This window comes from Trachinotus anak, unplaced genomic scaffold, assembly GCF_046630095.1.
Source record: "Trachinotus anak isolate AG129_WGS33_773 ecotype Australia unplaced genomic scaffold, CSIRO_AGI_Tana_v1 ptg000005l, whole genome shotgun sequence".
Lineage (NCBI taxonomy): Eukaryota > Metazoa > Chordata > Actinopteri > Carangiformes > Carangidae > Trachinotus > Trachinotus anak.
The window spans coordinates 5,036,881-5,062,205 of NW_027273856.1; the positions used below are offsets into that span (position 1 = coordinate 5,036,881).

Genomic DNA, 25,325 nt, shown 5'->3' on the forward strand with positions numbered 1-25,325 from the left:
CCTCAGCTTGTTATCACATTCTCTGACCTTGCGTGAAACTGTAGCATTGAGAAGACGGGGGGTCCCTAAACAGATGCACAAAAACACAACGGGGCCGTTCTGACTGATGTATTTATACTGGGAGTGGCGGCATGCAGGAGGGCAGGTCGGAAACATTCTCCTTCTCTCAAGCTGATTTATGGCCTGTTTGTGTTTTTGCACTGGAGACCCTGACCCGGATGAGAGTGAAAGAGAGAGAGAGAGTGAGAGAGAGAGAGAGAGAGAGAGAGAGGAAAGTATGACCTCAGACAAAAAAGAAAGGAGGTAACAGAAAGTAGAGGCAGAGACGAGGTAGATATTTCCTTATCTTGTGTAACAGACAAAATAACTTTATGACCCTTGAAATTCAGGCATCAGCTTCATATAAATCAAAAGGACCCAGGGTTCATCCCAGGGCCTTCACCTCATTGATCACAACACTTGTAGTCTCCATGTCTCCGAACTTTCTCCACCATTTCTATGGCAACAACATCCATCTCTATTTTTATATCTTATTCGACAGCCTTTTCTGGCCTCAAACTGACTTCAAGCTCCATATCAGTAAGCCTGAGATGCTCTGTCTCTGCTCTGACAAGAAATTTGATAATCCTATACTTGGTTTTGGCAACTTCATCCCACAGGTTTTCACTGTGCGTCTCAGTGGACAGTCTCTCAGTGTCTCTCATTTTAATTCCCTTACATACTTTAGCTTTATTGGCTTAGAGACGTATCAAGTCAAATCATGTCAGCGTTGCTCTGCTGAATTACTGCTCGTTATCTGTCTCTTAACTGCCTGATATCACTAATACAATGTCATGGCTTCTCTTACTTGTAATTTTAAGGATGGCTCATTTTACCGGTGTTCTACATAAAGGTGATTCCAGGTACTATCTCACATCAGATAATCAATTTGCTCTGGCGCAGAATTCCTATTACTTAATGTGACTAAAGCCACTTATTTTCTTAGTGATTATATAATATTCTTCTATGTAGAAAAGTGAAATAAATCCCAGTTAAAGATGGTCCAGTCTATGTGCTGATCAGATCCATGGGACATTTTCATAACCACTGCCATCCCTTCAGCCCATCCCACCCCCTCCCTTGCCTATGTATTGTCTGCCACAGTGTGGTTTCTGACTCTGCCACTGGAAGGCACCAATTGGGATATAGGGGCTATTAAAACAGTAGCTTAACTGTTCTGACGGCTGTAAAAAAGACTTAAAATTGGAAAACTGAAGTTAAATTCCTCCTGTAAACTAATGACTAACAAGTCATACATTAACAGTTAGATCAGATATTTGAAACAATTAGATCCACAACCAATTTAAGTGTCAGTTGTCATTGTTGTGTTAAATTAGATTAATTTTGTGAGTAATTTCTGATGAAATCAAATGAAGTTTGGCTGAAAAACCTTGTTTCCAACAGTTTAAAAACCAGATGAAATGCAGTAACTTGGAAGTGACTGAGGGAAGTTGGAAATTAATGATAAGTGATGAAAAATGTAGAGGAAATTTAATAGGAAAGATGAAAAGGGAGAGGGGTCAATTACAGGATGAAGACGACATTAAAAGTGAAATGGGCAAGAGATGCCACCTGTTCATCCAAAGAGAAAGTCTCAACCCCCCCAATCAACTCCACGCTCCACCCCGCCCGCTTGTTCTCTCCCCCAAAAATATCTCCATTGTCATAACCTGTAACCCACTGCCATTCCTTTACCCCATCCCAGCCCCTCCACTTCCTCTTCCTCCCACCCACAGTCCTAACCTCAGATTGGCGAGCACCAACAGGTGCCTGCCCCACAGGCTTCCCAGTACAAACACATTCCGCCCTCTCGTCACTCCCAGCACGCGCACCCAATCAGGCCGTGGTTGCACCCATGGAGCCATGGCCACAAAGAGAAGACGAGGCACTGGAGAGAGACGTTAGCTGAGCAGTGTGCGCTGCTGAAGGTGCAATCAAGCAGTGAGCCAGCTGGAGGAGTCCATTTATTAGCTTGAGCTTATAAAGGCGCATGTGAGCTTTCGGAGACACTCATCCATGTAGAGTAGGTTCCAGGTGGAGGTGCAGTGGGGTCAGAGTGCCTGTCTGCAGCGGAGAGACTGGGGCCTTTCACTGGCACATGAAAGTGTAAGAAGATGTCATGACTGCCATGATTGGACAAATGAAGATGAAGCTCAACATTAACCTGAGGATGAACACACTTCTCATCATATGCGGCAGCCTTTGTCTCACTTTCACTGGTAAGGACATTCATATGAATGCCGGTGTGTATTTTGTGGATGACTGAATTATTTCCTGATGTGCTCAGTTTTACATAAACTGATGCTATCTCCAGCAGGATTTAAACTTTTTTTTTTCTTTGAAGCTGTTAAAGTTTTGATTAAGTCTGATAAAAAGATCAAACTAAATGTGTTTCCCTTAATCTGAGTTTGTCTGTAACTCAACTCCAAACAAACATAAATATATTGCTCCGACGCCTTTTGAATTAAAAAGAACATGTTGAATCATGCAGTGACAGGGAGAGATGGAGCGAGCGACAAACAGAAGTGTTTGCCTTGCCTTTGACTTTCACCTTTGACCCCACATTGTACTCGGAAAACAAACAGTTGCCCTGTGGTTGCTGGCGACCTGCGGCGCAGTGTTCCCATTCCTCCGTCTGTCCTTACACTACCACCTATTTCCCGTGGTGCTGCTGAGAACAGAATCCTCTCCACCGCCATTTTAGCAGCACACACTTTGAAATTCAGGCATTTTCTGCACTCGGGATAGTTACATTATAATCAGATAACAGACAAGCATCTCACATCCCTCTGCGTTCTGTCACTTCAGTTAAATTGGTATTGATTCCACTTCCTCTGTGTCTTTGGATAAAATCATAATTGGAATCGATTTGCAATGACTGGTTCTTATCTGGGCTCAGCTGAGGAGCTTTGACTTTGACCCTCTGACCACAAAGCAAAAAATTTTCCCTGCAGTGGCTGGTGACCTCCACAGGGGTCGTGATGTATTGGTCATGCCCCTCTGTAAGGCCGATGACTATAGGGTGATTCTGCATCTGTTCTCCCCAAAGAGAAGAGCCGTGAAGCCGTAAAGAAGACAGAGAGCGAAGAAGCAGGAGACATAGAGGAGGGAACCCCAGAGGAAAGATGTCCTGCTTCTGTGTCCCATTAAATATGTTTATGTTGTTCCACTTGAAAAGCAAAAAAGCTGCTCTGGAACATATAATGAATCACATTAACACATCATTGTTTGTTAATCAGAGTCTATTTTTGTCCCTGATGGAGCTGGTATCCCAGACATCCCTTTGATCCCATTCCCCTGCTGCATATCAATTACATTAGCTCAGTCACCTTTGCTACCCATCGTACACCACCAGCACCTGCCCTGCTTCTTTTGCATGTCCTGTCTGTCCTTCTCTGTCTTTTCCACATGTTGTTTAGTCACATATTTGGAATGAAAGTCCATCATCAGCAAGAATTGAAATAGGCAATGTTTAACTCTGCTTAATGATAGTAGTTTAAATTTAACATCCACCTTTCCTCAGAGGGAATTTTAGGAAATAAGTAAAATACTCTTTGTTTCAGCAATGATTCCTCCTGGTTTGGCTTAAATATATATTTTTCAAAATAAAGGATAATAACATCAATACTAAATTCCTCAACGCAATTAGAATATGAATCAGAAAACACCAGAACCAGTCCATCCACATTGAGAATACATGAGGATATAGTATATTTTTAGCATGGGTCATCCCAGAGGGAACCACTGCAGGTCTGACTCACTGATCCACAGGGAACAAACAGGCTGTGGTCAGGGTGTCAGTGGCTGCATATTGAAACGTGATTAGCTTATGTTGTGTACTGGGACATTTCGCACAGATGAAGGTCAGCATAGAGACATGACTTCACTTTAATGTGAATTTCACATGTGGTTTTTTTTGTAGGATTTATTCTGAAGCCACTAATCTTTTGGTTAAAGAATTTAATTGGATGGCCCCATAGAAATATGAGTCACCTTCTCCTTTCATCCAGGAGCCTCAGAAACAGAGCGGAGGCTGCATCAGAAGCTATTTGAGAACTACAACATGAAAGTCCGACCCGCTCGTTACTGGCAGGAGAAGGTGATGGTGCGAGTTGGGATGACCCTCTCTCAGCTCGTCAGCTTGGTAAACACAAAGACCCATGCTTGCACCCTACAAGTTAACTTGTTAAAATGCAATGCTATTCCCCCATATAGACATACACACACACACATACACACACACCATTACCCAGATAACTTCTGGCTGCTGCAGCATCATCCATTCTTCCATACCCAATTAGTTTCCACAGGCAGGACTGAAAGTAACAGCACTGTCATGCACCACAAGATACAGTGGCATCACCAATGTTTGCCCCTCTCTCTCTTTCCTTGTGTCTCTGCCCTGCTACAGAATGAGAAGAATGGTGAGATGACGACCAACGTGTTCATGAATCTGGTACGAGCATGAAAAACATTCATCTTCATCACTGAGCCACGCTCTGCTGCTCTGACTCCTCTCTCCCCTGCTCTGTCGCTCCTCTCTCAAATAGACTTGCCACTTTCTATAACCACAAATGATTTCTTGCTTTATCTCTCTCATTCTCTGACTCACTCTTTCATTTCTGTGCCTTTGCCCTCGCTAATCAGGATTCAGGACGGCTTGAGTGTTTGTGACAGCGGTGTGTGAGTCTATGTAGTGATCAGTAGGATTTAAATGACTTATCAAAGGCAGGAGAAACAAAGATGTAACAAAGACATCAGGGCACCATAGTAATGATTACACTTCTTGTCTGCTGTGCAGTCTCTGTTATTCACATCCTTCCCTCCTTCCCAGGCATGGACAGACTATAGGTTGTCATGGAACCCGGAGGAATATGACGATATTAATGTTTTGAGGATTCCTCCCAACAAGGTGTGGCGTCCCGACATCTACCTCATAAACAAGTAAGCGTCCATCTACAGTCACACAGTCATCAGCATCATCCATCATACAGTAACTAGCAGAGGATCAGCCTCAAAGACAAATCCAATGAACATGTTTCACTTAAAAATGGTGGCAATGCTTTATGGAGGACAGTGTTGGTCAGTCAGTCCACCACATTGGACCAGACTCAAATATCTCAACAACTATTGAATAGACTACCATGAAATTTGGGTCAGACATACAGGTTCCCTTTAGAATGAATGCATTTGGTTGTCTGTGCGTCTCCATGAATTGTCAGTTCAAAGGTGAAATTTTTCATTAGTCTAATTAGTTTGCAACACCAATGACATTCTCATCATATATAAATATATTACATAAATACATGCAACAATATATTGAAGAAACTTGTATTTATAGGGCCCAAAATATACTTAAACCCCTAAACAGACAAGTGTATTTTTGAGCACAAGCCCAAAAATGAAAAAGTTCTGTTCTTCAACCTTTTTGATTATAACCTTATCCTTGGTCTTCTTTGAGAGGTAACTCTCTAAATCTACAACCAAAAAGTGAGAGTGAGTATGAGTGAAACTGAACCAATTTGGAGCCATAGCCACAAGTCTTAAACAACTGTTTAAGACACCATATCACTGTTGCAGTGATATGGTGATCCTCAAATGTTGTGTATTGATAGAAGCAAAAGACTTGGAGCTTTCAAACAATATATCACTAGTCAAGGTTGTGTGAGGGCTGAGATCAAAACACACCTAAAGTAGCTTGTAGGCTACAACAACATGTCTCTGAGATGTATCAGTATGGAATGTCATCAAGTATTATCTCTAACATTCGTCTTTCTCTTTTTCTCCCTGCAGTAATGACGGTCAGTTTGACGTGGCCTTGTATGTCAATGTCTTGGTTTACAGTGATGGGACCATCAACTGGCTTCCCCCCGCCATCTACCGCAGCTCCTGCTCTATAGAGGTACAGCCAACCACATGGCACCGGTGCATCCCAAAACTTACAACCTCCTGTTATTCATTTGTCACTATGTGGTGCTGGGATCATAGAGATGACAGCTTATACAATAGCTGATAATTATACACATTACCCCATTGACTTACTTCCTTATCCTGTTTTTATGGACTTACATCCAACAATCCATAGGTGGCGTACTTTCCATTTGACTGGCAAAACTGCAGCATGGTTTTCCGCTCGTACACCTATGATGCCTCTGAGGTGGAACTGCAGTACTTTCTGGATGATGATGGCAAAGAGATCCAGGAGATTGTTATAGATGAGAATGCTTTCACTGGTTGGTGCCTACAGCAACTTCGATTACTTTTCATTAACCTTTCTCTTATGAAAAGCTTATTGTTCATAAACACTCTTATAATTTTAGCTGCCATTGCTCACTGATTTAAAATGGTATTGTAGAGGTCGATAACAATTTGTGGAATATATATTGCATCTTAACAGGAGCTTTATGTGTATATATATATATATGGGGTTGCAGATCATCTACTAATGTGTAGGGATTTATTTTCCCTTCATCACCTGGTGCATCGCCACGTTTATCTTCTCTCCACAGAAAATGGAGAATGGGCCATCTGTCACAAACCCTCAAGGAAGAACATTAAGGAGGACCTGTACGAGGACATCACTTTCTATCTCATCATAGAGAGGAAGCCTCTTTTCTACATCATCAACATCATTGTGCCCTGCATTCTCACCAGTGTGTTGGCCATATTTGTCTTCTACCTGCCTCCTGGAGCAGGTCAGCTCATCTGACATGTTTTGACATTGTCACTACACATCACTGTCAAGAGGGGTATAGGAAGTGAGACTACTCTTTGATACACCTTCTAATGTCATGACAAGAAGCATGTGTCTAATATGTCCTGAAGCAGAGCAACCTTTGAATGAATGGGAGATTTATTGATGCATTACGCGTTGACGGAAAGTGACCTTGCCGGGGATCTACTTTGTCAGTCTTTGGCCTTGTGTGATCAGATTTCAGAGTGATATCTCACCGATACAATGGAAAATATAGATTCAAGAGAAAGTAAAGAAACTGAAAGTGCAGAATCTTTGGGGCATATAACCTTGATTTCTTGATTTCAAAATGATCTTTATCAATTATGCGTTTCTCCATAACAGTCAAATGCCCTTGTCAACATGAAACACAAGCTAACAGAGTAATACTTGCTGCTGCATTGTCATAATTAATTCTCCCTGTCATCTGCAGGAGAGAAGATGACTCTCTCCATTTCTGTACTCATCGCTCTGACTGTCTTTATGCTGCTGCTGGCTGACAAGGTCCCTGAGACTTCCCTCGCTATCCCAATTATTGTCAACTACGTCATGTTCACCATGATTCTGGTCACCTTCTCTGTCATCCTGAGCGTGGTCGTCCTCAACCTGCACCACCGAACACCCAGCACACACATCATGCCAAACTGGGTTCGAAAGGTGACACTGGGTTTAATTGCTATCCAGATTCATTTAGCATCCACTCGTGTTATTTCACTACCTTCGAGGATCCTTATTTCACTGATTTCTGATCTTAAATTTCAAGGTGTTCATTCACTTCCTGCCCAAGTACATTGGCATGATGAGGCCAGAATCAGAGGAACCTTTGTTGGAGGAGGAGTCTAGTGGCGACACACCTATCCGAAGCTTCAATGGACGTCAGCCTGGAGGAGAGTACTTCTTTCGCAAGATCAACCCTGATCTCGTCCTACCCTGGAGAGGCAGGTAAGGACACATTTACTAAGACAGAATCTACCAGAGGCATCACTCAGTAATCACTTTTGTATTGTCTCATATGATCAAAATGAAAAAGTACAATGTGAAACCTCCAAACTAGCAGTTTGTTCAGTTGGTAAGGTCTTCTTCAGTAACTGAGGAACTGGAGAAAAATTACTCTCGTCATATAATCCTATAAAAGTTAGATAAGTATGTAATATAAAGACTACAATTTTAACACAGATTGCCAGATTAACAGATTCACAAGCCACCTTTCCTAAAAACTTGGTTGGGCTGTACGACAGATAATTATTGCTTTTTAGTCCTTTCAAGAGTAACAGGCATCTTTCAATAAGTGACTGATTGACTTTTCCTTAAAAGTCAAACCTGTAAGATTTCTGAAACTCTTCCAACTTAAAGTCTGAATTGAAAGATTTAACACAAGCAAATAAGACTTAAATGAGAGTCATAACGTAATGTCTTGTAAGTTTTAGCTTGGACCCTGTCAGACTTAAAGGTACTCTGTGGAGTTTTTGACCACTATTTGCAGTATAGCAAAGTATAGCATTTTTACAAATGGGTCAGAGTTTTGTTTGTGTGATGCACAGAAAAGGACGCATGTGCATGTGCCCCGAGGCACCATTGCGGTCCAGTTCATATAATGATGCCAGTTTTAAAGCTATTCTGCTGATCGACGGTGGTGGTAATGTCCCAATAAAATAGCAAAGTTCTAACATCGGCAAGGAGGAGCTAGTAACCAAACACAGATGTAAACAAGGCAGAAATAAGGTATTCCAAAAATTGGTTTTGCAAATAAAAAGGAAATGTATTTAACATATTTGTAAGACCTCAAAGGTACAAACAATGTGTTTTGTTTGTTTTATTAGGAAACTTACCAGATTACCTTTAATATAATATTGATCAAAACCCTACATTATATTTAATGAATGGTTATATTTATTTAGATAATTTATTAGGGGATTTACTAGAGAGAGAGACCATAATAGTAGTATCGATATAACATATAATACGCTTGACTGGATTTGATTCAAAACACAAACCAAACTTTTGAAAAGGATAAACTGCCAAAAAGTTATACCTATTAGGCCTCCCTGTCAAGACTGAAAACCATAGACCTGGAATAATGACCATGAGGGTCATCCATCCTATTTCCTGGCTAAGATGTGCTGATCCTGACATTACACCAGGGGAAAGCTATTTCTATTAACGTTAATAAAAGCCAGCGCAGGCATGAATCTTCTTTGTACAGTGTGCCAAAGTGTGAATGTTGGATCTGATGCCAGACCAGCCATTATAGTAAAGTACACAGCGTGCTAGACTTGGCAGAATTACAACCATCACCACAGCAGCACAGAGAATCTGTCAAGACAGTGAGAGTATGTGCTCTTCCTTCAGCCTCAGCTATTTAATACAATACTTAATACAACCACATGAAGGGTATTCTGACAAACAAAAAAGAAGGATTAATGATTGTATTACAGTCTTGAATGAATGTGAAAACTCAGTGTACTCTATTATACATTTTACTCTTGTACATTGATATTAATATGTTTTCTCATACCCTGATTTTCAGAGTTTTAGTACTCATTTGAGTAGCTATAGGATGTTTGGAGGTCACTCATCAATGCACAGTATATGTATAGATATCCTTATGTAGAACTATTGTAACATGTAAAAGGAGCTATTTGTAAGTTTTGTTATTGTTTCATAGCCAACATGAGCATTAACTCAATCATTTTTTAGCATTGTTTAGCAGCAAACTTAATTCTTTTACTAGGTCGAAAGCAACGCCAGTGTTAACTCTAATAGTTACCACCACCTGTTCCCGCAAGAAACTACATTTTGCAGCAGAGATAATTTACAAATAGCCACTTTAAAAAGAAAGAAAAACACATCAGTCAGTCCACCACTTAGGACTGAAACATCTCAACTATTGGATGAATTGCCATGAAAGTTTGTACAGATATTCATGATTCCCAGAGGATGAATGCTAGTGACTCTGGTGATCCTCTGACTTTTCTTCAGACACCACCACCAGGCTGGCTTTTTTGGTTTTGGGTGAAATTCAGCCGTCAGCTGTACTTTGTAACTAGACTCATACATAACTTCTTAAAGACTAATTGTAAAGTCATTCATGATGGGGTTTCTTTTTCTGAATTAGGGACCCTTATTAATCACATGTCAGTGCTTTCTTCAGCATAGACTGAAACTGGATGTGTCCATGACCTTACTTCTTTGATACTGGACCACTTGTATCAGATTATTTATCTTCTCTAATTTGATAGTTCATAGTTGATTTGCTGTGATGTAGCTGTCTTGCTCAAATACTAGTGTTAATCATATTATAACTTTCTAGTTCAATAAACCATAAAATGAAATCACCAAGTTCTTTGCCTGTTTAGCTACGATGGTTGTCACAGACTGGGTAGACATTATTAAGATTACAGGACGAGGTATATCAATCAGTGATCGAGATCCAAAGACATTATATATCTAAAGCAACCTTCACTCTGATTAATCTGCTAGTAGGCCTCTGCCTTGCCGCACATCCCTGGCATTATAAACAGTTCCACAGTCCCCTGAACCAGTTCTAGTGCTGGGCATCTCTCATCCCGTTCCAAAAGCATCAGATTCAGCCCCAGCTAAGCCCCACAACCCCGTCCACAGTCGCCAGCCACTAAGCCTCTGTTTAGGTTTGGCATTAGGGGGTAATCCCACAGACAGAAGGTGGAGGGAGGGGTGAAGAATAGATAGGGGTAGATGAGTGGAAGGGAAGACCAGCGTTGAGTGATTGGGGCAGAGGAGGATTTTGTCATTTTTGATGTGGAGACAGGGTGGTTGGACACCATCATCCATGTAGACATGTTTCCTTCTTCCACCTTTCTTTATCGTGTTATTCTGTCAGAGGGTTAGTCAGAGCAGGTGTTGTCCTTGACAACACATTTATGAGAAGTTTCTGGATGTCTGATGATGTGAGCTGCTTGTATATGCATCACTATTTATGTGTATTTGACTGGTGTCACTGAGTATGTGAAAATCAGTTTGATTACCCATGGGTGTGTGTTTGAGTGCACAGTTCTGTCACTGTATCAGTCAATATGCATATATTCACATGCAAGTATATGTGCAGGATCAGTGTACAGTGTGTCTGTGCTTGTGTGTGTGTGTGTGTGTGTGTGTGTGTGTCATAGTGAGAAGGGCTCCTTGTATCTGTGGTAATGAATACAAGCTGTGGAATGTAGATGGCATGCAGCATGTAGAGCGCCACATAGCTCTGCTGTGATACACACACACACACACACACACACACACACACACACACACACACACACACACACCATTCACAGGAGCTTTTGGTCACTCGTTTTTATTGTCCTGCAATCCATCTGTTGTCACGCTGTCTTTGTGTGACACTGATAACTTGTCCCACTGCTTCTCTGACGCCTTCCACTCTCTGGTGCCGGAGGTTCTGCACATAATCAATGCTGCACACACTATGTATACACACACGTACGTAGCGAAGGTGCCGATATAACAGGTGCACCATGGCACCAAGTTTCAGAAGGTGACACACTATATGTATCCATGAAATCTCAATGTTTTAGTGACCTTAAAAGTACAATTAAAGGTCAATCAAAGATACAGTACAATAATATAATGTTACACAATGAAACAAGTCAGTGAAGTTAGTTATTATTTGTAATGGCGACACAGTGTAGGAAATGAGCAGCTGACTGAGTAATCTGGTCACATGAGTATCTCTTATATGAGGAAATTATTTTAACATATATTAACAGATAAAAAGCAGACTAATAACTAATAATAAATAATAAATGACAAGACGTTCGGGGTTTTAACAAGGGACACTGAGGGGCCCTAATAAGGACCGTAGCAGAACAACTGCATAGCAGATTTTAGTTCAAATCTAAGATACATTTTTCAGAAAGATATACAAGTAAACTAATTGTCCAGTATCAGAATGAGTGAGAAGGTGAATGACCAAAGTGTATTCTGAGACAGAGGAATACTGAATCTGACTCTTTGTAATGTCAGTGTTTTCCTGATATATATTTTGAGGGTAAAATATCCTATTAGTATTAGTATTATTACTGGTATTAGTATTACACATTTAGTATGTACATGCACTATTGCCTCCCATGTGTAATGAAGAAATCAAACCTTTCATCATACATTTCCAGTGAGTGACATGTAGCTGAGGGGTAGTTGTGTCCTGTTGGCATGTATACACATGTATACACATGCCAACAGGGGCTATATACTTCTCTTGTTGCTGTAGCAATGTTGAAGAGTTGATCAGGATGTAAATAAGTACAGAGTAGCTGCCAAAAAAAATATATATATAACAACAGAAACTGATGTTGAGAAAGAAAATACTTTTATTCTATTGTTTTATATCTGCAATGTAGTTATGTAGTTTTATTCTCCCAAATCAATAATTAAATTGGTTAGAAAGATATGATTTCTATATGTCAACATTCATTACATGAGCACTTATTCAGATGTGAATGAATCTATGTATATACGAATAAAGAATATTGAATATATTATACAGAAGGATACAAATAAATCTACTTTCATATACTGGAATTCCCCTCAGCTTAATAACTGATTATATGAATTATAAAACTTGCTATGACAAGCTTCAGGAACTCACAAAAAGTCTGGAGATTATTATTATGGATTATTTAGTTTATATATAGTATAAATTATTTATAGTTTGTCCAAAATGTGTCTGAAAGGAAAAAAAAATCTAATCAAATTGAGAGATAAGTTTGAGATACATTTGCACCTGACACCAAGTTGTTTTTTTGTTTTGTTTTTTTTTACAAGAGGTGAGGGGTGACTGGGGTTAGCACGGGTCAGCAGGAGGAAGTCCAACCTGTGGCAAATAGTAAACACCCTATTTAAGTGTTTGCTTAAACCTGGGTGACATGCGGTCGGGCATGAGTGTCCATGACCTGACCTGCTGTATAACCACAAGTGTATATTATTGGGTCAGATATTCAGAAATGTGAACCTTTCAACATCGAACAGAGAAAGTTACAGATCTTTTCTTTTTGATGTTAGTGATAAACAAATGAAATTACGGAATGTAAATCCCTCAAAAACACATTCAAAACAATGTATTCTGGTGGAGGAGTGAAGGCATGTTGGCTCGGCCTCTCTCTGCTCATATGTTTGTGTTTATGTAACAGCTGTGGGAGGGTAAGAATGAAAGGTCACACCATGAATCAAAGGTCACGGCATCACATAAACATTGACCCGGTGTTGTGTCAATGTCACCCCTTCGTCAGGAATGTGGCGCTGTCAGTCAGGGCTCAGGAAGGGCCTCTGCAGTAGTTCTGCTCGTCTGTGGCTAGAGGGCACACAGCACGTACTGTATGCTATGATGAGACAACAGTGACATCTGCATCCATACTGCGTGTCCTCCACCAGACAGCTAATGTCAGCCGTGGTTTGTTTCGCAATGCCGTGCGAGTGGCTCATGGCATGCACAACGTAAATCTGAGCGTATGAAGCGTTTGTGAAGAGTGTGGCTGCATGTGTTAACTTCTTCCAGAGGACATATGTCTCAGTATTAACTTGACAGTCTGGACAAGTGAGGTATTCCCTGATTGGAAACATGCTACACTGACGATGTGCCCAATGTAATTTGGATTTGGCAAAAAAACAAACTGCATATACTTAGTAACACTAATATGAAAAATAAAACAAGACTACAGTAAAACTATACTGATAAATAAATAATGAATATAATCATAATCTTAATGACATTCATACATCTGTAATGGCATATTTTTTTATTTTAATTTACTATGTGTGTATTTTTATTATGAGTGTATAGAAAGTAAATATATATTATATGTATAAATGTATCTCACTATGAATACTGAGCTACTTTAGCACTAAAAAGGTCTAGCTTATCATTTCTTATCATAAAATTAACTGATTAAAGATCAGTTAAGATATCCTCAAATCACTGTGCCCCAGATATATACATGGTCCAACAAATAAAGAAACACATAAAGAAATGAATACCTAAAAATAATAAGATATCAGTAAAACCTTTGGAAAACAATTTGTTACAGTAAAACCATTTATATATAGAAACTTTTCCTTGGTGCGGCAGATGCTGGAAATCTGTCAGCATTTTTAATTGGAATGATATCATGAGAGGAGAAAACTCAGCTTTACTCACATAACACCACTCAGTGGAAACTGAGCATTCACAATTGTGTTTTATCAACTAAAAAAAGTCACTTCTATTTTGTGCAAAGCTCCGATGGGAACCCAGCTACTGTTCACAAACAGTATAAGCTGCACTTGAGGTTGATTATTCATTCCGTTCATGCAGTTGAAAGCTCTGGAAAAAGCTACAAAATGTACCTTGAGTTCAGTTTTTGGAGTTTATATTTTTGTCTTATTTGTAGTATTTTAACTCATTAGCTTGAGTTTATGTTTTAAGAAAGTTTTAACTAGATTAAATGTCTTATGGTAGCAGCCATGCTAATTTCTGCTCCTTTGCATCCCTCTCTCCAACTCTTTAGATGAAGCTCTCCCCCCTTCTCCTTCTCCTTCTGTGCTTGTTGTCTTTTAGGTGTGAGAGCACAGTGCAGCTCCAGCGCCTCCCGAACACTGACAGCTACTGTCTGATCCTCCCTCCCAACCTGAAGTCAGCCATCGCCGCCGTGACATACATGGCTGAGCAGCTGAAGAAGCAGGACACGGACGACACAGTGAGAAACACGCTCGGCACGACACGGCGCACGCTGTCAGGCGGCTTGTTGCTCAGTCTGTCTGCAGCTCCTGAGCACAGAGTGTTCCACATGTGTCAGTGCATACATACAGTACACTGCTGACTCAGTAAGTGCTTTTGTGTGTGTGTGTGTGTGTGTGTTCCCTCCAGATGACAGGAGATTGGCAGTTTATTGCTCTGGTGGTGGACCGTCTCTTCCTGTGGTTGTTTGTCATCATCACCAGCCTGGGAACCCTGGCCATGTTCTTGGACGCCAGTTTCAACTACACTCCTGATGAGCCCTTCCCTTAGAAGACAGCACACACACACACACACACACACACACACAGTTGGAGCTTGACACATTGTTTGGTTGTCACTTTATTTCTACTTCTTCTTGGTGCAGATCCGACTGTCCAGAAATACCCTCTCCATATTTCTGGGTGTGGTCAGGCTGCAGACGAGGACGTGTCACATTTGAATAAAGAGAAGTAAACAGACCTGACACACATCCGACTTCATATCAGAATCCATGTACAGATTTAAAGACGGTATATGAATGTTTATGTGGTAACACTCAAAGGTTTTGCATCGTGTATTTAACACATTGTGAAGTTCTTTATTTGAGTCTAAAAGCTTGAAATACATGTTTGTAAAAGTGACAGTGTTTGTGATATTTAAAAAAAAACACTTTTATGATTGTGCTTTACTTTGTGAAACATACAGGAAACTACTAGTTTGTGTTCAACTGTGATTACAGGTGGTGACTGTAATGTTGACTTTTGGGCAGTAGAGGGAAGTGATATGAAGTTAAGTCAAAGGGAAACGCCACTGTTCACTGTACAAACAGTTGATTTCTAGTCAAGGTCTAACTATAAGTGGAGGAATCTCTGTCTGTGTTTCAACTGCTCATCTGATCAACTTCAAACTTTACACGTGTAATTGCTGAAGTGCAATGTTGACTGTGACATTTTTTGGTATTCAAGAAAGTCAAGAAAACAAGCAGGTCCCAATTCAAACCCGAGACAGCAGGTTGTCTTGACCCAGTGTCGGTGTTATTTTGTGTCTTCTTTACCCAAACTAAAATATGGTTGTGAATAATATGGCAAAAATAACCATATTTTAGTTTGGGTGGGTACAGGGGTGGGGCCATTGGGGTGGTCATGGGTGGAACACAAGCACCCTGAAAGCTGATTGGTCACCTGTGGTTGGCTCTTTAGCACAGTATCATGGAAAATGCAAAACCACTAAAAAGAGATTAAAAGAAAAATGTGAACAAAAAGACGACACAAAATGACCAAGATATGAAAAAGCATTACAAAGAAATACGAAATGACCAGAGACAAATGAGACAAAACCACCACAGTGAAATATAAAATGACCACGAGATTTAAATCTGAGATGTAAAAGCAACCAAAAACTAAAAAGAGACACAAGACAACTATGAAGTGGTGCAAAATGGCACAAAAATCCACTACAAAGACATAAGACGACCACAAAGTGGCACAAAGCGACACAAAATGACTGAAAAGAGATATAAAACAACTACACTGAGACGTTAAACCACCGCAAAGATATAAAACAAACAGAGCGGTGCAGCATAAAGCCACAGTGGAGCACAAATGTAACACTTTCCAAGCTCTTAGGAGAAAGGAACACTTCTCTCTCATCGCCTCAGAGGGAAGATGAGAAGAATGAGTCCACAAGACCAAGAACCCAATCTGCTGGCCCTGTCCTGCTGCTGCTGCACAAAAGCCGAGTGTTGTTGCATAAGAAGGCTAAAGATGGAAAAGACAGGGGACATGAAGAGAAGGGCGCCATCCCCCTCATTTGCACACTCAGAGCTTTTCAGGGAAAAGCCGTGGGCCCAGCATGTTTTATTGCTAATGCCTCAGTGACTTCCAAGGGCACTTAAAGGACTTCAATCATTAGATTTGCACTCCACTTGCTCACTTCAGACCCAGAGGAGGCCTCTGAAATGGGAGGGAGAGCCCCCAGGAGAATGTTGTTAGTGCCCGTCTTTGGGCTGATTTAGCTGTTTTCTTTTTCACCTCCTATTGAGCGTTGAGCAACGGCTAAACCAGCAAGACAAATGCGTGTTTACGCTATTGAAAAAGAAAGTAGTAAAAAGGAAAAGAGAGAGAGAGAGAGCAGAGGGGGGAAAGAGCAATGTTCTTTTTGTGTTCTCTGCAATCTGGGACCTGGGTGGAAAAGCAGCCAAGAGGACATCATATAAATCAGGTTTCCAGTAGCAACAGCACTGGTAGGCCTGAGACTGGCCCCTGATCTTCTTCCTGCTCATCTTCCTCTTCCACATCTCACACCAGGCTTTGTGCCCACCTTTCTTACCTTCACACGTTTGTTTCTTCATTGTCACCCCTTCGTCTTTCTCTTCCCACCTTGACCTCCAGGACACCTTCTCAACCCCCAAACCTGCCTCTTCCTTCTCCTCCTGCTTGGTATCAAAGTGAAACTGATTCCTCGAGCTATCGGGTCATTCCTCGCCCGGCAACAATGAGGCATTTGTTGGCATCTATAGCTAGAACCTTGAGGCCTGTTCCCCCAGCCTGGATACAGTAGAGGGAAAAAAGAGTTATAGTGAGAGAAGAGGCGGGTGAAGGTGGAGGGAAAAGGGCAAGAACATGGGACAATGAAAGAGAGGTTCAATGCATAAGAGGGGAAAAGACCCGTGAGAGCAATCTAGCAAAGCCTCAACACATTTTAAGTAGGTAACCCAGCCAGTAGGTGAGCACATTCTCATTAACCTGGGGATAACTTCCTTCAGGCTTATGGGTTATTACTTCCTCTCCCATTGCTGTAGGACTATTGTTTAGCCCCAGTGTGAAGTTGCACACAGTGCAGTGTGAAGCCGGACCTCTGATATGGACAATGCCTGCCATTGTCTCTTGTTTTTTTATCCTATTCACTCCAGGAAGTGGCTACAACTTGCATGTTAATGGCCTGATGGAACAAATATATTGTAAAATACAATTAAGTAACAACAGGACATATGCCCCCCCCCCCCCCATAACTTATGTTTAATGCTTTTCTTCCAATTTTATTAACTAGTTTCTACGATATTATCTCAAATAAAGCTAAAAATGTATTTAATATCTGAACAGTCCCAAGAGGTCAATGCACTGCAGCTTCATAAAAGACATGCAAATAGACAAAACACAAGCAAATGCAGAAATGTGCTGCAAGTAGCACAGACGACAATAGTGTTTCCAGGGGGCACAAAAAGGTTCATCCTGTTTTAGTGTCCCATGGAAACACATATGTTGTCATCTGTGCTACTTGCAGTGTGTTTGTCTTTTTTGGTTGTGTGCATTTGCAGCATATGTGATGTCAGATTGATGATATTTTCTGAAGCTGCTTGTGTTTTGTCTGTTTGCTTGTTTTTCTGAAGTTGCAGTGAATTGAACTCTCAGGACCACCAGAGACAATCTGTGATTCATATTTTGTCAAATGTTACTGATGAAGTTTTATCCAAAAGAGAACATGTGATACAGACTATACAGCCAGCTAAGCCATCCATCCACCTCTTCCCACTTACCTCGGCCTGGTGCTCTACGCAGCTTCCACTTTACTAGATAAGTTTTCCTCATTGAATCTGCCTGTTCTCATCCAGCAGTTTACAGTTCCTCATTACCACATCACTGGAAACACAGAGGTCATGAATGTGCTCGGAGCCTGTCAGCTGCATGTGATTGGTGACCTGGGCTAAAAGGACAGTTGGGAGTTTACTTTGTACAGAGACATGGACTTGAGTTATAGCTTCAATGTGGGTCAATGGTTTTACTATAGAATGTAAAGTGTGTGTGTGTGTGTGTGTACTGTATTAATACACACACTATGTAAAATATAAGACTAAAGAGTAAGATTTGAAAATTAAGCCAGAGCAAAATGATACTTTAATGCACATCCTTCTTTGGCTGGACTGTCCCACAATATGAAATGATGTATATTCATTTTTAACACTCACCTTAAGCTTGGAGTTTATATTAGAGCTGAATAATCAAAGCACAGGTGTCATGTGTTCTCGGGCTTTATCATGATATTTTATGTAAATGTACAACACGCTATATGTAGCTGTCACCGCAGCACCGTGGTCTGGATTATCACAGGAAACACTCGAGAATTTCAAATGATCTTGTGAGGGTTTGGCAGAGGTTGATCTGGGGTCTGACAGGTCTGAAAAGGTTCGAAACTGAGAACAACCTGTTGCTTTGCTGGAAGCTGAGGGAACATTTCCCAGCAGCCACTCCAGCGCTGCCTCCACAAGAGAGGTGCAGCTCCATGCATCAGCAGTCGTGATAATTACACACCCACTTCACACCATCACCCACATCTCGGAAAGCCCATCCCCGACTGAAGACCCCCGGCAGCACAGCTCAGGAGCGACACGGACGCACACCACCGGCGGCTTGTGCGTCATTTCATGACAACTGACAGACTTTAATAGACATTTCTGGAGCTGTATAACTTACAGAAGGTGACACTGGCTCAGGATTATTTTTTTTTTAAGTTAGAAGAGCTATTTAAATAATAATAATAATAAAATAAAATAAAATAATGGCCAACTCCGGGATTCAGCTGCTGGGATTCTTCCTGTCGCTAATCGGGATCGTCGGACTGATCATCGGGACCATCCTGCCTCAGTGGAAGATGTCAGCGTACATCGGGGACAACATCATCACAGCCGTGGCCATGTACCAGGGGCTGTGGATGTCATGCGCTTTCCAAAGCACCGGACAGCTCCAGTGTAAAATCTACGACTCCATCCTGCAGCTTGACAGTGAGTAGCCCAGTGTGGAATTCATATAGTCTTCAAATACATCTGCTTATTATTATATATATATTTTTTTAGTAATGCAGTATTATCGGCATTAAAATCAGCTACCTTCAATCGCTGACACTTCATGAAATTCACTTTGCTTGCCCCCCCCCCCTTGAGTGTTGTTACAGTGCTGGATTGTGTGCAACATGTGTTTTTCTCCACCTGGGGACCCACCTGCTCCATCAAAGCACATCCAATAATACCTCACCGTCATTACTGATTAGGGACACCACCTCAGGACATGAGCTGCTCATCAATTCTTAATCAAACATCCATAAACACCGTTGCCATCAACAGACCTCTGTCACTACAATAAGACATTGTCTGCTCCATAAGGGTTTCTTAAACAAAGGCAGCTACAGATTCCCGGAGAAAAGGGTTGAAAGGGAACTGAGGAGGGTTAAAGGCTCTCCTCAGAAACCTCACCCATACATTGTCACATTCAAGGAAACCCTCCCACCCACCTCCTAACACACAAACTTCCCGACGCTCACACTCCAACACGCTCAAACACAAGATGATATGTTACCCAAGCATCATGGTTCCGTGATCAGCATTAGAGCCTCTGGATGGGAGGTGAAGTAAAATGCCTTTGAGACAGAAAGTTGGTACCTGCTGTTAAATTATGGATCTGTTTCACCAGAAATAGCCTTTCAAATGAAAGACAGTGCAAACACCAAAAAAATAATCAGTTTCAAACCCTCATGGGTAGCGGTGACCATGGTAACTAAACCAGAGCACACAGGTATCCCAGCCATCCACTGAACATCAACCATCGCACAGATTTATGATAATTTAACAACAGGTTTAAATGCAGAAATACTTAAGTTTTGTGTCGCACCTGTTGTGCACTGCTAACTGAGGATCCTGCAGATGTTTGGCTTCATTGGCTGACTTACACTCAGGACATTAGGAGCAGTTGTGAGGTAGATTTAGACTCCAAGAAAGCAAGTTACTGTTAGTTGCTATTTTTAAGTAGGGACAACTTCATAAAATGAAGTAAACACAACAAAATTTTAACTAAACTTTGCATGTGGATATAAAGTCAACATAACTTAAGACTAATAGTTATATTTATGTAGTTTTTTCAAAGCAATCAGGGTCCTAGATTTTTTAAAATAAGATCAACTTGTCTGATTTTACAGTGTGGGTCTTGAAGCCAATCATAACCATATACACTTTCACTAATACTTTCTTCACTAATTTTGATTTTAAACTGAAACGTTGTCTGCTGATATACAACATATCTGGTGGAATCTATACTCGTGTGAAGTGATCTAATTTTCATGCATATTACATGTTATTGTGTTCACTGCATACAGTAGGTGTAATGTTGAGCTGAATCACCGAACAGGAAAAGTTGGCAACTGGCCTTGGGTTTCAGACCTGTGATTTGAGATAATCTGATTCATGTTGGCTGAACTCATAAGGGCAAGGTCTGTCTTATAGAGGGGCTTTGTGTCAAAAATGATGTGGTGCAGATTCCTGAAGTGAAACAAACATGAGGTCAGTGGATGTCTACAGCTAATTGTTTTACCTAGACTAAAATTGTGTGGTACAGTCTGTGCGTGACTGTGTGCATCCTGCATTTACTATATAATCCACCCTATTGTTTTCCATTCCTCACTACTTTATAGAGTTCACCCTCCTCTCCTCTCTCTCTGTCCTCTACATCCTCTTCCCCTCTGCGTCTCTCTACCCATCCATCCGTCCCTCCCTCGCTGCTGGACGGTTTTGTTTGTTTGGGCAGGGCAGGGATGGCCTAGACTGGCACAGACTGGTTCTAGGTGGACAGAGGGTGGGGGGAGATGGGGCACCCTGTGATAGGTTTATAGTGTGAGAAGGGTGGGGAGTACAGTAGTATTTCAGTAGGCCTCCACAGCAACAGATGGGGGGGAGACAGTGAAAAAAAAAAAGAGTGTGAGATGCGTTTTTTTTTTTTTTCTTTCTGATTGTGTGCTGGTGTGTGTTCATGTGTATCCCATGGTTTCTCTTCCAGGGAAAGCTCACATTAAAGTGTCCTGACAGGCTGATGTTAATGTAATTCACAACCTCTGGACACACTCATAAAGCCTCTTTGATAGATCGAGGACGGTTTATTAGTCCTTCCTTATCATTTTCTAGTTTGTGCTTCCAGATTTGCAAACATGATGGACTGTTTGACTTCATGTGCTCTTTGTGTTTTTGCAAAGTGCTGCATTTTTAACCTTTTTAAGCTGCGCTCCCACATTCCACAAAAACAAAAGGACATGTGTTCGCTGTCTCCCTGAACAGAACCAACACACACTTCCTGCACTCTCCTTAAACGTCAACATCACTTGTTTCCGTCTCTCTGTCTTCTCCAGGTTCACTTCAGGCCACTCGTGCCTTGATGATAGTTGGCATCATTGTGTCCATCGCTGGGTTGGGTGTCGCCTGTATGGGAATGAAATGCACCACCTGTGGAGGGAGCGACAAACTGCGCAAGTCCCGCATCGCCATGACGGGGGGCATCATCCTCTTAGTGGGCGGTGAGGATGGAAATGCTCCTTCAGAGTTTTCACCCATGTCCCTGTCACCGATGACAATTAATGTGAGAGAGATTTGATTACAGATGGATGACAAATTAAAGGGAAAACCAACAGAGAGGTGTTGTTCCAGCACAAGCTGCCAGAACAGCTTCCATGTGTGGAAGTGCACTGGAGGGATGGGACATCATCCTCTATAATATATTCCCTCATTTGGTGTTTTGATGATGCTGGTGGGGAGCGAAATGTTCAGGTTTTCAACTGGGTGGAGAACAAGTGACTGAAAGTTCATCAAACCATTCAATTCAATTCAATTCAATTCAATTCAATTCAAGAAACTTTATTTGTCCCAATTTAAAAATTCTCCTTTTGTTTAGTGGAATTCAGAGAAGGTAAACCCTTCACTGAGGCATCTGATATTACTATGTTTCTTAAATTTGTCACCCATCTGTATGTCTGATATTTTACTGAGGTTATTTGAGCTTTAATTTGAATTTAAAAAATAGCAATTCGCTTTTTTAAAAGTGTCTTCAGAAATACAGGACTTTTAACTGCCATCTTTTAAACAAACCTGAGAGTATACAGCCGTACTGCAGCTCCTCGAGGCTGTACTTGGGCTACTTTGAACCAAATGCTAACATCGGTATACTGTAGCTACTATATTCACAATGACAACGCTAACATGTTGATGCTAAGCAGGTATGATCTCTAAATTTCATGGTTATCCATTGTATTGTTGAGAGATTTTAGGCTGGACCTAAAACCACTTTTGCCCAGTGGTGGAAAAAAAACCAAAACTTTGCACTGAGAAAAGTGAAACCACAGAAAATTGGATTTATAAGCAGCTGGAAAATGTGTCCAGTGTCTGCTCTCTGGCTGTGGAAATAACTACAGCACCATATCATATAATATCATAACCACTGTACAGCTCTGTATAGGTCCTATGTTCATCTACATTAATCATCTATGGAACTTATGATACAATACAGACCTGGACGCATAATGTTTCTTACCCAAACTCACCTCATGATCACACAGCAGCTTAGATCTCCTGTTCATAATACAATAGGTAGGAGGAAGTTTGACCCCTTTAACCTCTCACCTCCCACTCTTCTGCTCTTCTGGCCCTCAGAGGTCATCAGACTGAATGAGACCAGTGCTCCTGGCACCGATTCTGACAGGAGGGCTCTGACCGGCTCTAACCGGCCTGGCGACTGTAGAGGGGATAAAAGCATGTCTGCTCTCTCAGGTTTTGATGATGTGCCGATGGACTGATTGATCTTGTTGTTGACTCTCTCTCCTCTCAGGGCTTTGCGCCATCGTAGCGTGCTCCTGGTTTGCTCATAACGTCATCCGGGCTTTCTATAATCCCTACACTCCTGTCAACACCAAGTACGTAACCCAAAAACCCACTGGATTCAAGCACTGTAATTAAAGAAACAGTTCAATTGCTAATTCACATTATTTCTGAGCGAGATGAGAAGATCAATACCGCTGTCATATCTGTCTGCTAGCTTAGCTAAGCATAAAAACTGAAGACAGGGTGGAACAGCTAGCCTGGTTCTGTCCAAAGGTTTTACTGCTTGTGTTACTTTGCAGACTGACATTTCACATATACTATAAAACACGATCTGATAATTTAATCTAATAATTTGCTGTAATAAATTTATTTAAGTCTAATGTTGAACTAACTTTGACATTGCTGTATTGCTACTTGAAGGTCCCATATTTTACACTTTTCCAGTGTTGATGTTGATATCCATAAGAAGATATATTTGTGGTGGGTCCAGGTGAGCGGGGCTTGGGGTGTGGCTGAGGGCGGTGACTGCTTTGTTGTGACATCATAAAAAACTGAGGCTTTGATACTTTCACAGTATTAATATAGAACCTAGACCTGCTTTATAATCAAAAAACACATGGACATCTACCTTTATACAATATGGGACCTTTAAAGCCACAATACATAACTGAAAAAAAACAAAAACACACTCTTCTTATAAATGGAAGTTGAATTCATAAACAAACACGTCCTTGTTGAATTCAAACAGACCTGATTACATCTCCCATCATTTCGAGTTTCAATGTTTCAAAGTTTCAATTCATGTTTGCAAATTTTATGGAGAAATTTAGTTCTTTCTTTCTTAACTTTGCCAGAGGTTCAGTTTGTCACTGTGAATCCTAAGTTTGCTTTTGTGAGCTAATTCATCAGTATCCTGTCATCTCTGCCAGATTCGAGTTTGGCGCAGCCATCTTTATCGCGTGGGGTGGCTCCCTCTTAGACGTCCTGGGCGGGGCCATGTTGGCTGCTTCCTGTCCGAGAAAGAAGCAGGTATCCAAATATCCATCCATGGCCAGCTCCCGCTCCGGCCCCCCGAGCAGCACTAAGGAATACGTCTGAGAGCGTCCCCTGCAGCCTGGGACTCAGACGAAGACACACCCCCCCCCCCCCCCCTTTGGAGGAGTAAAACTGAAGGTGTATGGGCAGAGTTACTGAAATGGGACTTTTCTTCACTTTTACTTCAGGCCTTTGATAACCCCTTGATTATCATGCAGCGATCTCAATTGTTTCATGAATGATGTCTCACACCCCGTCCACACATTCCACAGTTGTTTACAAGTGGTCTTCACAAACACATTATAATTGGATCCCCTGACTTAATAGACAACCCTCTGGGCGTAAACTCCTGAATAGTAGCCTAAATGATGGATTATAGCCAAAACTTGCACGTCCTTGTTAGAACCAGCATCTATTAGCATTTGCCATGTAATTGAAAGTAATCAATTCCAGTTGGGTGCCTCGGCTGCTGTACAACAGAGACACAGGGTGACAACACGGTGTTTTATATTAGCTGTTGGCGCTTCTAAAATAGATGCTACGATGAGCAGGGTGTGACTTCACACACAGGGCTCAGTGTGTAGGGTGACCGTATCACACAGGCCCTTTTACTACAACGCTCACCACAGGCCCTGCAGCTCCTCATACCAGTCTGTTGCAAACCCTGCTCAGAAAAGAAATATTTTGTTCTGTAGTCACTGTGTCATTTTCGCTCTACCAGCTCCCATATCAGCCACTGTGAGAATAAACCGCCTCTATTTATTTTGTCAGACGTAGGTTTTTGCTCCTGTGTAGATTCACATAATCGATAGTTCACTGTGGCCCTTTTGTAGCGTCCAGAGACTCTGTCATATTTTTTTAAGATGTTTTATGCTCTGAATTGTATGTGCTGTTTTTTTTTTAATGTCGTAGTTTTATACACTTGGCTCATCTAGCAGATAAATGAATGAAAGAACATTTTTAACATGTCCAGCAGTACTTAAATAATAAACACAATGCAAAGATTGTTAATTGTGTGATGGTCATAGTGGATTTTCTCTCATGATCTCAAAACTATCCATACAATCAACAAAATCACATACTTTTGTCTAAAAGGCAAAAAAAAAAAAAGTGAAATATTTTATGTTATATAATATTTTAGGATCAACCTGAATTTTGCT

At 41.2% G+C, this 25,325-nt stretch overlaps 2 protein-coding genes across 2 annotated transcripts; both read left to right on the forward strand.

Annotated features, from left to right (window-relative positions):
- Positions 1 to 1,908: 1,908 nt before the first annotated feature.
- On the forward strand, positions 1,909 to 15,177 carry chrnb1l (cholinergic receptor, nicotinic, beta 1 (muscle) like). Its single transcript, XM_071477915.1, has 11 exons — positions 1,909 to 2,258; positions 4,050 to 4,183; positions 4,451 to 4,495; positions 4,874 to 4,983; positions 5,833 to 5,941; positions 6,125 to 6,272; positions 6,549 to 6,734; positions 7,206 to 7,429; positions 7,536 to 7,714; positions 14,346 to 14,484; positions 14,655 to 15,177. The coding sequence occupies exons 1-11, from the start codon at positions 2,159 to 2,161 to the stop codon at positions 14,793 to 14,795; spliced, it is 1,515 nt and encodes a 504-aa protein (XP_071334016.1). The 5' UTR covers positions 1,909 to 2,158; the 3' UTR covers positions 14,796 to 15,177.
- A 3,681-nt stretch (positions 15,178 to 18,858) lies between these two features.
- cldn7a (claudin 7a) lies at positions 18,859 to 25,176 on the forward strand. The gene is made up of 4 exons (XM_071477917.1): positions 18,859 to 19,281; positions 21,669 to 21,833; positions 23,138 to 23,222; positions 24,060 to 25,176. Exons 1-4 carry the CDS (start codon positions 19,059 to 19,061, stop codon positions 24,226 to 24,228), a joined length of 642 nt encoding a protein of 213 aa, XP_071334018.1. The 5' UTR covers positions 18,859 to 19,058; the 3' UTR covers positions 24,229 to 25,176.
- Positions 25,177 to 25,325: the final 149 nt, after the last annotated feature.